The sequence below is a fragment of the Anser brachyrhynchus genome (assembly GCF_964034855.1).
Source record: "Anser brachyrhynchus genome assembly, chromosome: Z".
Taxonomy (NCBI): Eukaryota; Metazoa; Chordata; class Aves; order Anseriformes; family Anatidae; genus Anser; species Anser brachyrhynchus.
In genome coordinates this window covers 42,244,448-42,257,830 of record NC_137697.1, presented here as the reverse complement: position 1 = coordinate 42,257,830, position 13,383 = coordinate 42,244,448, and the positions used below count along the sequence as shown (strand labels likewise).

The 13,383-nt window shown below is 40.6% G+C and overlaps 1 protein-coding gene across 1 annotated transcript in view; it reads left to right on the top strand.

The window, feature by feature from the left end:
- Nucleotides 1-13,383, top strand: part of SHC3 (SHC adaptor protein 3) — a 69,348-nt gene that overhangs the window by 47,482 nt on the left and 8,483 nt on the right. The window contains exons 6-11 of the mRNA XM_080574727.1: nucleotides 264-315; nucleotides 6,572-6,698; nucleotides 7,798-7,951; nucleotides 8,978-9,074; nucleotides 10,001-10,195; nucleotides 12,425-12,720. Coding sequence (XP_080430853.1) covers nucleotides 264-315; nucleotides 6,572-6,698; nucleotides 7,798-7,951; nucleotides 8,978-9,074; nucleotides 10,001-10,195; nucleotides 12,425-12,720 — 921 coding nt within the window. The remainder of the gene's footprint in view (nucleotides 1-263; nucleotides 316-6,571; nucleotides 6,699-7,797; nucleotides 7,952-8,977; nucleotides 9,075-10,000; nucleotides 10,196-12,424; nucleotides 12,721-13,383) is intronic.

Sequence of the window (13,383 nt, the reverse complement as noted above, 5' to 3'; positions counted from 1 at the left end):
TCTAAATTAATCCTGACCCATATTCTACTAGATTTGTTTAATTGATTTTAAATGGCTTTGGTCTGAAGAAAGCAAAGTGATAGGATCAGTATTAAAACCCATAAATGTTTTTATAGGTTTTAAGTAGTGTACATCTGTAAAGTAAAACATGTCACATTGGGGCCATGCCCCCAGGAGTACATACACTCTCAACTGTGATAATTTGATATAATCTGTGCAAGAATTTTTTACATTTAAAATATATCTTTTTTTTTTTTTAACAGGATACAACTGACTATGTTGCATATGTAGCTAAAGATCCTGTTAATCGGAGAGGTAAGTTAGAAATATCTATCTGGCATTTATTTTCCTTTGAGAAACATGAATTATTCATGGTATAATTTAGTCTTTCTTTTTTTTCCCCAAGAAAAAATAAATGCAGCCCAATAAAAAGTTGCCTTTGACAGAGTCATGGAATGACTGTGTAGCAATAAGGAGCTGCCATACGCAAGTTAGTTCTGAAATTTGGAACAGGTCTTTTCTGTAGCTCATCTCCAAATATCACTTGGATTCTCTTCATCTCTTAAATCAAAAGCTTGCCTGTCTTGGCTGCGAGCTTCTAGGCAACCGCTAACTCATACCTACACTCAATCAAAATGCAAAAACTAAGCAGCCCTCTGATTAACTCCTCTGATTAAGAGCCTGAATCTGTTAGGTCTAAGTACACGCCAAATTCTTCCTCATAAAACCTTTTCTTTTTTTTTCCTTTTTTCTCTCTGTTGAAGTTTTATTCATGGAGATGCCTGTTTCTACTGCTTTATCAGTGATCAGTCAGGAGTAGGGAACCTCTTGTTGATTGTCTTCAAAGACTGAGATCCAGTGCAGAGTTTCAAAAATAATAGTACATTATAAAAGTGTAAATTACAGTGTGCAATAATAGATAAAGAACTCATTCCTGTTTGTAATGCAGAAAGCATCAATGGGTCTTAATGCTAGACACAGAATATTGTATTATTCATAGAGAAGAAAAGACTACTCCAAAAAAAAAGACTGAAGCACTTCCAACAGGATTTTTGCAGAATTTAGACACTTTAACTTCAAACCTGCAAACCCCAAGCTGCCACCGAGCTGTAAGCATGACTAGTTCAATAGTTTTGGTAGTTTGTTTCCTTTAGTTATCTCAGGTACCTCAATGATCTGTTGTGGCCATGTGCAGGAATGTCCAGACATGCCAGTGTTAACTCAGAAGTAGTACTTGAATATTAGTGAAACATCTAGAAAACTCATGTGGAGTGGGAGGAAGGGAGACAGTTCAGCTCTTCATGGTGCTTATGTTTCAACTTCATCTGCCTCCCTCTTGAAAGGCTCATGCATCAGGCTGGAGGCTATATGGTGTGCAGCAGCTCTCCACCTGTTCTTGTTTTACAGCACTGCTCTGCTGAGCTGGAGAGCAAGAGATCTCAGTGGCAGTGTAGTGGACTGGCACTGTAGGCCAGATACATGGACTGTAGGGTCTGGAGGAGCCCTGTGTCCTGTTTTCTATTCCTGTGTGAATAGATTTTATAGCAGAAACTGTTTCATGGAGTATGGACCTTATATCTAATTTGAATACATTTAGCCTGACAGTTTCTTATTATGCTTGTCTATCCTAGAATGAGGAGTCATCTAAGTGCTTGATCTTGTTTTCCTTTGGTGCGTTTAGATGAAGTTATTTCTCGCTTTTTAAGAAAGGCTTGAGAGTGAAGTCTGTAGGTCTCCAGCTGCAGTTCATGTCCTCCATCTTTAATATCATTTGTTTCTCCTTTAACTTTTCTGAATTGTTTTAAAAATGTAGATAATGACTGTTATTGTTTGGAGTAATCTAATATTAATCTCAACAATCTATAACAGAGGTTGCACTTTCCTATTCTTATTTGCTTATGGCTTAATCATTAGCTGGTTTTCTCATTAGCCATTTTGGCTGCTGTGTAGCGATGTTATCTCAGGTGAAATTCTTTCATGCTGTGATCTCTCATCCTCCTGAGCTACAGCTTTCCATAAGATGTTTTCCCAATTGCCTGTATACCTCAGAGGTGGCAGATCAGTGACTTTGCATGTGCCTAGTATTAAAGATCATTTTTCAAAAGGTCTAATTTACCGAGGGTAAATTGCTGTGTTTCACCCTCACTGGCCATTCCATCAACTTTTATGTTATCTATAAATCACTTCAGAAGTGAGTTTGATTTTACTTCTGTATCTCACAACAAGTGTTACTGCTGCTGTTATTGACACTAGGACCAATGTTGTGCTACAGTTTGCACATTCATATTAGACTCATTTACTCCCAAGGCTGGAAAAGCTCTCTTCATGCTTTATATTCTGGATCTAGCTAGCTGTAGGCTGTCTGTCTTCCATTGTAACCTACACAAGAAATCATCTCTGAGCCAAACCTTCTCATCCTTTTACAAGAAGCACATCTCCTACCTTCTGAAAGTCCATTCACGTACTCAAGGAAACAGGTTAATCATTATGTCACCTGCTGAAACTACTTAATGACTCATGCTTCATTTCAGCTCCAGACAGGTTTAGCAGTAAGCAATGTAGCCCCTTTAAAAGCCCTCTCTAGTTACAGAGTGCAAATTATAGCTTTCTTTGACCTAACTACTGTGGGTCCACTTTCCAGGAGATATGCTTGTACCTTATCTGGGACTGATTGTTCACCACCACCAACACTGGTGCAGAGAGTGTAAACAGCAAATATTCTGCTGCTAGCCAGGGACGTCAGCCTCTGTCTCTGAATATGTGGAGGGTCCTGGTTTTGGCTGTCAAGTCTACTTTCAACATGCATCCTTTGTATTACTATAACCGTAACAGGGTCTGCGATCTAGGAAGTATCCTTGTTATTGCTCTTCCTTCAGCTTGAAATTTGAAAAAAATCAGGAACTCAAATGAAGAGAACAACTTGGAAACTTGGGGTGATAATCAGAACATGACATAATGGTTAAGGTTAGAAGGACCTCCGCCAGTCATCTGGTCCAAGCAAGGACAAGTAGGGACACCTAGAGCAAGTTGCCCAGGACCATGTCCAGGGGGCTTGTGAAGATCTCTAAGGGTGGAGACTCCAGAACCTCTCTGGACAACCTGTGCCAGTGGTCCATCACCCACACAGTAAAGAAGTGTTTCCTGACATTCAGATAGAAACTCTTGTGTGCTACTTTGTTCCCATTGCTTCTTGTACTGGCACTGGGTGCCACAGAAAACAGCCTGGCTCCATCCTCTTTGCACTCTCCCCTCAGATATTTATAGGCATTGATACAACCTCCACTATGCCTCCCCTTCTCTAGGCAGAATAGTCCCAGCTCTCTCTGCCTCTCCTTACAGGAAAGGTATTCCAGTCCCTTCATCATCTTGGTAGCCCAGCATTGGACTTCTTCCAGTACATCTAGGTCTCCTTTGTACTGAGGAGCCTAGAACTGGTCAGCACTCAGGTGCAGCCTCACTCCTGGTGCAGCTGAGTAGAGGGTAAGGATCACCTCTCTTGACCTGATGGCCATACTTTGCCTAACGCAGCCAAAAATACTATTAGCCTTACCAGCAAGGGCACATGGCTGACTTATCTTCAACTCAGTGTCCACCAGCAACCCCAGACCATTTGCTGCAGAGCAGCTTTCCAGCTGGGTGACCCCCACCATGTCCTGGTGCCTGGGCTTGTTCCTCCCCAGGTGCAGGACTCTGTACTTCTTACTGGACTTCATGAGATTTACAGAATCATAGAATCATAGAATATCCTGAGTTGGAAGGGACCCACAAGGATCATCGAGTCCAGCTCCTGGCTCCACATGGGTCTACCCAAAAATTCAGACCATATGACCAAGAACATAGTCCAAATGCTTTTTAAACTCTGACAGGCTTGTGCTGTGACTACGTCCCTGGGGAGCCTGTTCAGGTGCACTGCCACCTTCTTGGTGAAGAACCTTTTCCTGATATCTAGCCTGATCCTCCCCTGTTGCAGCTTGACTCATTTCCCTTGGGTCCTATAGCTGGTCACCAGAGAGAATAGATCAATCAGCACCTGCCCCTCTACTCCCCCTCATGAGAAACCTGCAAACCATGATGAGGTCTCCCCTCTGCCTTCTCTTTTCCAGGCTGAACAGGCCTAGTGACCTCAGCTGCTCCTCCTACATCTTCCCCTCTAGGCCCTTCTTAGGCCTATCTTAGTAGCCCTTCTCTGGACACTCTCCAACAGTTTCACATCCTTTTTGTACTGTGGTGCCCAGATCTGCACACAGTACTCGAGGTGAGGCCACACCAGTGCAGAGTAGAGTGGGACAATCACTTCCCTTGACCGACTAGCAATGTCATGCTTGATGCACCCCAGGGTATAGTTGGCTCTCCTGGCTGTCAGGGCACACTGCTGGCTCATATTCAGCTTGCTATCAGCCAAAACCCCCAGATTCCTCGCTGTGGGGCTGTTCTCCAGCATCTTGTCCCACAGTCTGTACATATAGCCAGGCTTGCCCCTTCCCAGGTGCAGGACCTGGCACTTGCTCTTGTTAAACTTCATGCAGTTGGTGATTGCCCAGCTCTCCAATCTGTCCAGGCCAGCCTCTCCAGCCTCCCTCTGGATGGTTGCTTGACCCTTTAGTGAGTCAACCACTTCCCCCAGTTTCATGTCATCCATCAGTTTAGTGAGGGTGCACTCTATCCCATCATCCAGGTTGATAATGAAGATGTCAAACAAGACAGGACCAAGTTTTGACCCCTGGAGTACTTCGCTCATTATTGTTCTCCAACTAGACTTTGCATGACTGATCACTACCCTCTGGGCCAGGCTGTTCAGTCAGTTTTTGATCCACCTCGCTGTCTGCTTATCCAGTCCATAGTTCAACATGGATGATGACTGATGATGGCTGATGATTTCATTATATAAGGTTATCAGGTTGATCAGGCATCACTTCTCTTTGGTGAATCCATGCTGAATACTCCTGTTGTTTTTCTTGTCCTTCGGGTGCCTGGAAATGGTTTTCAGGTTTAGCTGTTCCACCACTTTCTCAAGGATCGAGGTGAGGCTGACTGGCCTGTAATTCCTTGGATTGTCCTCCTGCTTTTTTTTTTTTTAAGATAGGAGTGACATTTGCTTAACTGCAGTCTTGAGGCACTCCTCCCAGTTGCCACAGTTGAGCAAAGACTATAGAGGGTAACCTCGTAATAATTTCTTGATGCCCTTGATGTCCCTGGACAAATTGAATTCTAATAGGGCTTTAGCTTTCCAGAACCTGATCCCTGGCTGCTCAGACAATTTCTCTGTATTCCCTCCAAGTTACCTGTCTTTGTTTCCACCCTTTGTAATATTCCTTTTTGTTTCTGAGTTTGTTCAGGAGTTCCTTGTTCATCCATGTAACCTTCCTGGCATTTTTGCCTGATTTCCTCTTTGTTGGGATGAATCATTCTTGAGCTTGGAGGAGGTGATCCTTGAATAATAACCAGCTTTGTTGGGCCTTTTCCCTCCACGGCTTTATCACACAGAACTCTACCAAGAAGAGATCTGTAAGATCCCTGCCAAGATCCCTGAAGAGGCCAAAGTCTGCTCTCCCAAAGTCCAGGGCTGTGAGCTTGAATTGTGCCTTCCTCACTCCTCTAAGAATCCTGAATTCCACTATTTCATGGTCACTGCAGCCAAGGCTGCCCTTGAGCTTCACATTGTCTACCAGCCCCTCCTTGTTGGTGAGAATTAGGTCCAGCATAACATTCTCCTCTTTGGCACCTCTATCATTTGGAGAAGGAAGTTGTCATTAACACATCCCAGGAACCTCCTGGATTGCCTATGCCCCACTGTTCTGTCCCTCCAACAGATGTCAGGGTGGTTGAAGTCCCCCATGAGGACCACAGCTTGTGAAAGTGAGGCTGTTTCTATTTGTTTGTAGAAAGCCTTATTTGATCAATCTTCCTGGGCAAGTGGCCTGTAGTGGACTCTCAGTAGAATGTCACCTAGCCTTGTCTTCTCTATAATCCTGACCCATAAGCTCTTGGTCTGCTCCTCACCCATCCCAAGGTAGAGCTCCACGTGTTCCAGCTGTTCATTGACATAAAGGGTAATGCCCCCTCCTCATCTTTCCTCCCTGTCCTTCCTAAAAAGCCTGTATCCTTCCATTCCAACACTCCAGTCATGGGAGCCATCCCACCACACCTAAAATAAAATTAAAGGGGGGGTAAAATTAATGAAAACAAAGAAAGCATGGAACAGTTAAGGTTGCTGTTGCTTTTGCTATCTACTAATATATTTATAAGCTCAATTTAGAGCTCAAAATTTTCATATAGCCTATTGCATTCAGTTAATAACAAGTGTGAATTTTATCGGGTTTCCTGTCTTTCTGGACTTATTAAAGTTGTGGAACTGATTTGAGCTCTTGCCTGTTGCAGTTACACACCATATCTATTTTATTTAACCTTTACAGTACATTGTCTGGAATTCATCATGCCTGTTTCAGGTTTTATTGAAATGTGCATACCACGAATAGGCAGTTATGCCTGACATGTAGGTGTTTTGTCATAGGTCCATGCATCCCACTCTAATATAAAGACTGATTTGAATGTGTCAATCTTTTTCATGTAGCTTGTCATATACTGGAATGCTGTGATGGCCTTGCCCAGGATGTCATCAGCACCATAGGGCAGGCATTTGAGCTTCGATTTAAGCAATACTTAAGGTGCCCCTCTAAGATACCTACTTTCCACGATAGGTGAGTATGGTTGCAGAAGACTGATAAAGAATCTTCTTTATTTTTACTTTATAAAATGTGCTATGGACAAATTTGCTGGAGATGAACAGGATTTAAATGCTTCAAAAAGAGATTTCTGCTGAATTAGCAAAGGAGGGCTTCCCTAATGAATCTGAGAGGAGCACAGTCATTTTAAAAGAATGGACTAAATATGGATTGCACAGTGAAATTACTCAAACGATCGTGTGTTTTCCATTGTGGTTAATATGGAGTGTTCGATGGCCATGAATGAATACTATTTGTCACATTTTGACGTTGATGTTACTGTGATAGCAGCTCTGTCAATTTAGATGAAGTGAGCTAGAGTTGCTGGGCTTCCAAAAGGACCAGAGATGTTTCACTACTTCTGGTATTAGCTGGGGTAAAGGTTTTAGGGATGCAATGTATCATAGACAGGCTTTGACTGCATTGTTCTCTAGAGTAACAATGTCAAATTTGTTGGCTTGCCTACGTTTAAAATACTGTGGTATAGCCTTCTGTTTCCTTTAGTGATCTCTATTTTTATCATGGATCAGTATATACTCACTAATATTAGAATAAATCCTACTTCTTACATAAGGGTAAAATGAGCACGTGGTGAATATTGAATGCTATTATTTCTATCTGGAAGCATTCTGTACTCACTTTGGAATGGTATAAATGACTGTTAAATGTAGACTGAAAGCACAGATCCTATCTCATGACTTCATGAAGTTCTTCAAGATTTACAGTGCTGTTAGAACAGACATAGTTAAACACAATGTTTTAGGGCTTAGTCAGTCAATCAAGTAATAATATTACAAATGCTACTGTGAGTTTGTTCATGGATTATTTAATGGCCTTTAAAGCTAAGTAAAAAAAATCCTTTTTTCAGACTAAAGAATTTCATCCATTGCAAAGCGAGCTTTAGAGAAAATTTATCTAAACAGGGTGTCTGCTGCATGATCCTGACCTATGATAATAGCCGAATTTTCAAAATAATATGCAATACTGATCCTCACACAGGCAGTCTTAACACGCTGAAAGTATTTGTAAGTGCTTTGCAAGTGAGGCACAAAATCAAGAACTCACTTTCTTACAGGGTGCAGAGTTTTGATGAGTCATGGATGGAGGAAGAGAGTGAGGCAGCAGAACATCCCTATTACAACAACATCCCAAATAAAATGCCCCCTCCTGGTGGTTTCATTGATGCCAGACTCAAAGCAAGGATTGCCACTGCTGCAGACACAGCTCAGGTCAGTGCAATTGCATCTCTGCCCTCTTGCTGATGGATCCAAAATTTACATATACATATACATATATATAACATATATACACATATATATAACATATATATATGTATATTTAAGATGGATTTATTTGGAACATAGATGTGTGGCTAGTTACATATTTAATGGGCATTGAAGATCTAGGAGACAACAAATTAGGCATGTTCAGAACAAAGGGAGTTGAATTCTTCAAGGTGTTAGGAAAAAAAAAAAAGGGGGGGGGGATTCAAAGAAGATAAACCCACTGAGGGTTACAACATTTTAAAGAAACATATCTGTCTCAGAGAGTATGAATTAAGAGTGCACACAAACTAGAAACAATTTGATAGAGAAGCTTTTAAACAATCTAATACAGTCATTACTAACATTTCATTATGTTAATAACTCAGAAGCAATTGGTATTAAGCCAGGTTCCTAGGTAGGTCTTTCATCTCACATTGAACTGAAGCCATCTTGGATATTTCTACCAGCATTGCTGTCAGAGGTTTGACTCCTATCCATATAACCACTTGAGAGGAGTTTTGAGATCCAGTCCAACTCTGTTTAAGTCTAGAGGGGCCTTGTCTGAAGAAAACATACTCCTGTCAATATCTAAGTGAGTTCCCTGGTACCAATGTGAGTCTTTCAGCTCATGTTTTGGAGGGTGTTTGGGGTGTCTACTGATCCCATGTGTAGTTTCTGAGAAATGGTTTTCCCAGCCACAGTTTGTCAGGGCTGCCTGTGTGGAGACAAACATACTGAAGGCGATGATGTACCGTTTGGGATTGCAGGGGTTGATAAAAGCAGGAAGGAGGGAAGTTTTCATGAAGGTCACCAGTAATGTCTTACTCCTACACAAATGTTTTTCTGAGATGTATATTCTGACACAATAATGAATTGGAAATAAAGAGTGGGAGTACACAGAATACAACCAAGGAAATTGTCAAAGCCACTCATAATATATCAGTGTTTTAATGGTAATTGCAATTTTCTTTGTACATGTGTCCATTCTAGTCTGCAGCAGGAGTAGGAAGAGAGCGAATCTATTACCAAAGTCGTCACTTAGGAGACAAATTCAATGAAGACTGGCATCATGAGCCCATTAAGCAAGGTGAGCCTTACCATTTTGGCTTGTAATGTAGCAGGATGTCTTGGGTGGGCAAAGCACATGAATGTCTGATGCCTTGAAAACTTAAGTCAATAAGCTGCACTTTGTTGATCCCCTTTGTCATGAATGTTGGTGTTGATATCAGTGAAAAGTGTTTGGTAAGTATTTCTGGATGAATTATTAAATGCACACCTTCATTAAGACTTACCTTTTGCAGAACACTTCATATACAGATTTGCCCCAAACATTCAGCTATCTAGCTTTTCTGAAAAAACCTGTCTGAAAAGTTCATGGTATTTAAAGACAGGCTTTTGGTCTTTTCATAAAATCTGACCCACTAGGATATGCACAGTGGATTTTCCAAAAGTAGGGAACAAAGTCAGAATCTTTTTAGGAATGTACAACAATGCACATGTCTGCATATAATCTGGGCTCTACACATAACAAATACTGCATGATTTTCATTTTGCTGTTTATGAGTTATAAACAAACCACATCAAAACATCTGTATCAAATTTGACCCCCTCCACCTTTATGTGACAGCTTTGAGGTGTCTTGGGCGGACTGTTTCTTTTCAAATGCCAGAATATGTTGTCTGTTGTTAATGTGCACTGATTTGGGAACTTGGTTGCATTTCATCCCCAATGAGTCCCCAGCTAATTTGAAACTCACAGTCTTGATTTACAAAAAATCCCTTTTCTCCTGAATAATTAAAAATAAAATTCACTGAAACACTATTATGACTACTTTCCTCAGCATTTTTTTTCTATTAGGTCCAGCAGTTACTGTCTTTCTATCTTCCATTCCAGGGAATTTTAAACCTGTGGTGATGGGCTTTGACATCATCTGTTCATTCGAACAACACTATTATGTAAAAGACAAAAAATAAAAAATAAAAAAAAATAATCAGCATCTCTTGAATTTTCCAGGATCTCTGGATATTTATAGTGTGCCAGAAGGGAGATCACAAGTAACTCCAACAGCAGAGATGCCAACTTACGTGAACACTCAGCATATAAATATGGAAGCTCTATTGGCACTTCAGGCAGATGCTGAAAGTACCTTCAGTGGAAACACAGATAATACCAAAGAGAGTAGCCCTGGAAAGGATCTGTTCGACATGAGTGAGTTCCCTTCCTTTTCACTCCCTTTCTAGCAAGAGACTTTATGCATTAATTCTGTATAAAAATAATTCTAAAATTCTCCAGATGAAATTTTAGTATCCCTGGTGGAGTCACAGTGAGCTTTAGAATTCATGGTGGTTTCATATCTGTCTGAGATAAAAATAAGGCTAGCCAAAGATCTGAAGCTAATTTGTATTAGATCTGTGTTAAGTTGCAGTCTATGTTATCCATAGCATCATGGGTAACTGTGCCAGAAGGAAAATAAATCGAGAGCCCTGTCATGCATGATAGTGAAGGAGTGACTGACTGGAGAACTAGCTCCTTGCCTGTCCTGTGAACTTGTTCCTTGGAAGTCAATGCATACTGCATTTGACTTTGTGCAACAAGGAAATTGAGAGGTAAAAGTAAATTCTCTCTTCCTCCGGATAGGTCTACAGCCCTACCTAGCCATTTATTTTAACTTTGAAGTCAGCTTTCCTGGAATCAGTGTCACAGCTATAGTCTTCAAATAAAGTTTTAAGCATCAGTCTTAATTTTGATGCTGGTGCTACCCATATACAATGTTTTCAGCCATGAGCAGATACTTAACAAAAGGTATGGGGAAAGCAATTTGATGTGTAGAAAACCTTCCTTGTTGTTCTATTCGTCTTACTTCCATTCAATTGCTGACACATGATTTATTCAATTTAGTTCATATTATTAAAAGGCAGTGAGACAAAGCAGTTGGTGCCTACATGTTATTCATGAAATAACATACCTACATTTCTATTATTTCAGTCTACATGAAACAGTCTTTCTGGCTTGTTTTTGCTGAGATATGGCTCTATTTCCACAGCATAGAAAGATTTTGAACTGAAAGAAAGGGGGAGGCAAGAAAAGTTAGAGAGTGCACCTATCTATCAATATAGATCTAAAATGAGAAAAGTCTGCTGACTGAAATGATGGATGTTAACCGTAATTTCTAACAGCCATGCCCTTAAAACATGGACAAGCTTACCTCTATATTATATACATTCTTTTCCTAAAAATAAGACAAATTGATTTCTCATCTTGCACCTTGCATTAGGCTTTATTGACCATTGGATCATAAGGGAAAACTATTATCAGAAAGTATGTCAACTAGCCCAAAGTCAGTGGCTTGTCAAGCTAAACATGTGGAGTAGTGCCGACTGCAACATAGTGAAGACATATATATATATATATATACACAAGTTAGATTTAAGAATTATCTAAACTGTAACAACAAAGTATGTATTCTATCTCTCTGAGTTAACTTCTCAGTGACCCCACACAAGCACGGCTACGTACCCCTAGTCTCTGAGCAGTTTACTTTGAGCATGTGTATTACTTCACACTACTGCTCTCGTCAGATGTTCTTTAGTGAGACCAGTGGACACAGAACAATATGTCTTTTTAATATGTGCTAGATGGCAAGATGAAAATCTAAAAGTGCAAATAGCATCTGGTAGGTCAGTAGAGCCTATAATGAAACATACGCTGACCTATTTACTATTTCTGTAAGACTGTTGAGGTATGTAATGACACCTCTTTCCATTCCACTCTAGGGAAAGTAACACTGAGTTCAGGATTCAGCTGAAGTTTAAAAGATTACTTCCCAAGGGCTAATTTCAATTAGGTAAATCACAATAAAGGTATTAACCCGTCTCTTTGTCCCAAAGTCCTCTTCCTAGGCTGAGGTTAGGAGTAAGCTGAGTAATATATAATCATGGATAATGGATAAATGAATACGTTGCTTGAAGAGAGACCAGATATGGCTATAATGACTTTGGGTACCCATACTACGCAATTTATTTTAAATGAAACTGTCTGATGTAACTGGTAGGGCAAAAAGGGAGCTTTGCCCTGTACCAAAGCACATAAATACAGCTGTTGACAGTGGCCATTACTGAAATGAAATCAGTACCTTTCAAAAGTTCCTGCCAACATTTACTCTTGATTTTTATCACTGTCTTTGTGTGTATAACACACGTTTTTAACATATTACACTCCTTAGTCTTAATACATGACAGATCAGTAAGCTTAGCTGTATGTCTTTTTTTTTCCTTTTTTTTTTTCTTTTCTTTCATGAAGATAAAGGAAAGTGACTATAACACAGAATAAATCCAGTTAAAAATGTATGGAATGTCACTTTTTTTTTTTTTTTTTTTTTTTTTTGCAACATGATTTAACTCTGAATTATCTTGCACTTCTTTCTATTTGTATAACCAGAACCATTTGAAGATGCCCTCAAGAACCAAACTCCTGAGCCTGTGTTGAATAAATCCACTTCCATTGAATGTACTAGTCCTCTTTTATCCAGAGCTGCTGACTGGACTACAATGCAAGAGCTAAGTACAGAGCCATGGTATCAAGGCGAGATGAGCAGGAAAGAAGCAGAACAGCTGTTAAAGAAATGTGGAGATTTCCTTGTGAGAAAAAGTACCACAAATCCAGGTTCCTATGTGCTGACAGGCATGCAAAATGGACAAGCCAAGCATCTTCTTTTGGTGGATCCAGAAGGAACCGTAAGTGCTGATTACAGAGTAATACAGGCGCTTTCTGACTTCCTGTATTTTCTCTGAATATGTGTAAACTTGTTTACAGCTTAGCCACAACTGATCAGAAAGACAGCTTCATGTAAGGTGTCATCATATCCATTTCTCTCCTGATGCCTAGCAGAAGACATACTGCATGCATACACGCACATTTCAGGGCTAGCAGAAGACCTCCTGCATAACATCTGCAGGAGGCCTCAGGGACCTGGTTCCCTATCAATGTCAAACTTTGGCCACCACATTATTAACTTAGTCAAAAGTGTAGCTAAGCCCCTTTTTGGTCTTCTAGCTGAGAAGTTGCTGGCAGCTGTGCATGTTCAACCAGTGTTTGTGCTGGGAATTTCCACATGATCTCTGTCAGTGAGGACACAGACCAGGCCCCCCAGGCCATCATGTTTTCCCCCTCTTAAGGCCAGGAGACAACTGGAGTAAAACTGTGCCACCTCTTTGCCACATCGGGGTAAAATTGCTTCATCTCTTTGCTGCACAGGCACTCCTTTAGCTGATGAAGCTTCCCAGCAGCAGAACAGCAAATGAAAAGAAACTCCTGTTTCTGCATCTGTCTGTCGTGCTTCTGGGGAAGCTGAGCCTCACCTGAGAGAGCATTGCCACACATTTTATTCTTGTCCCCTG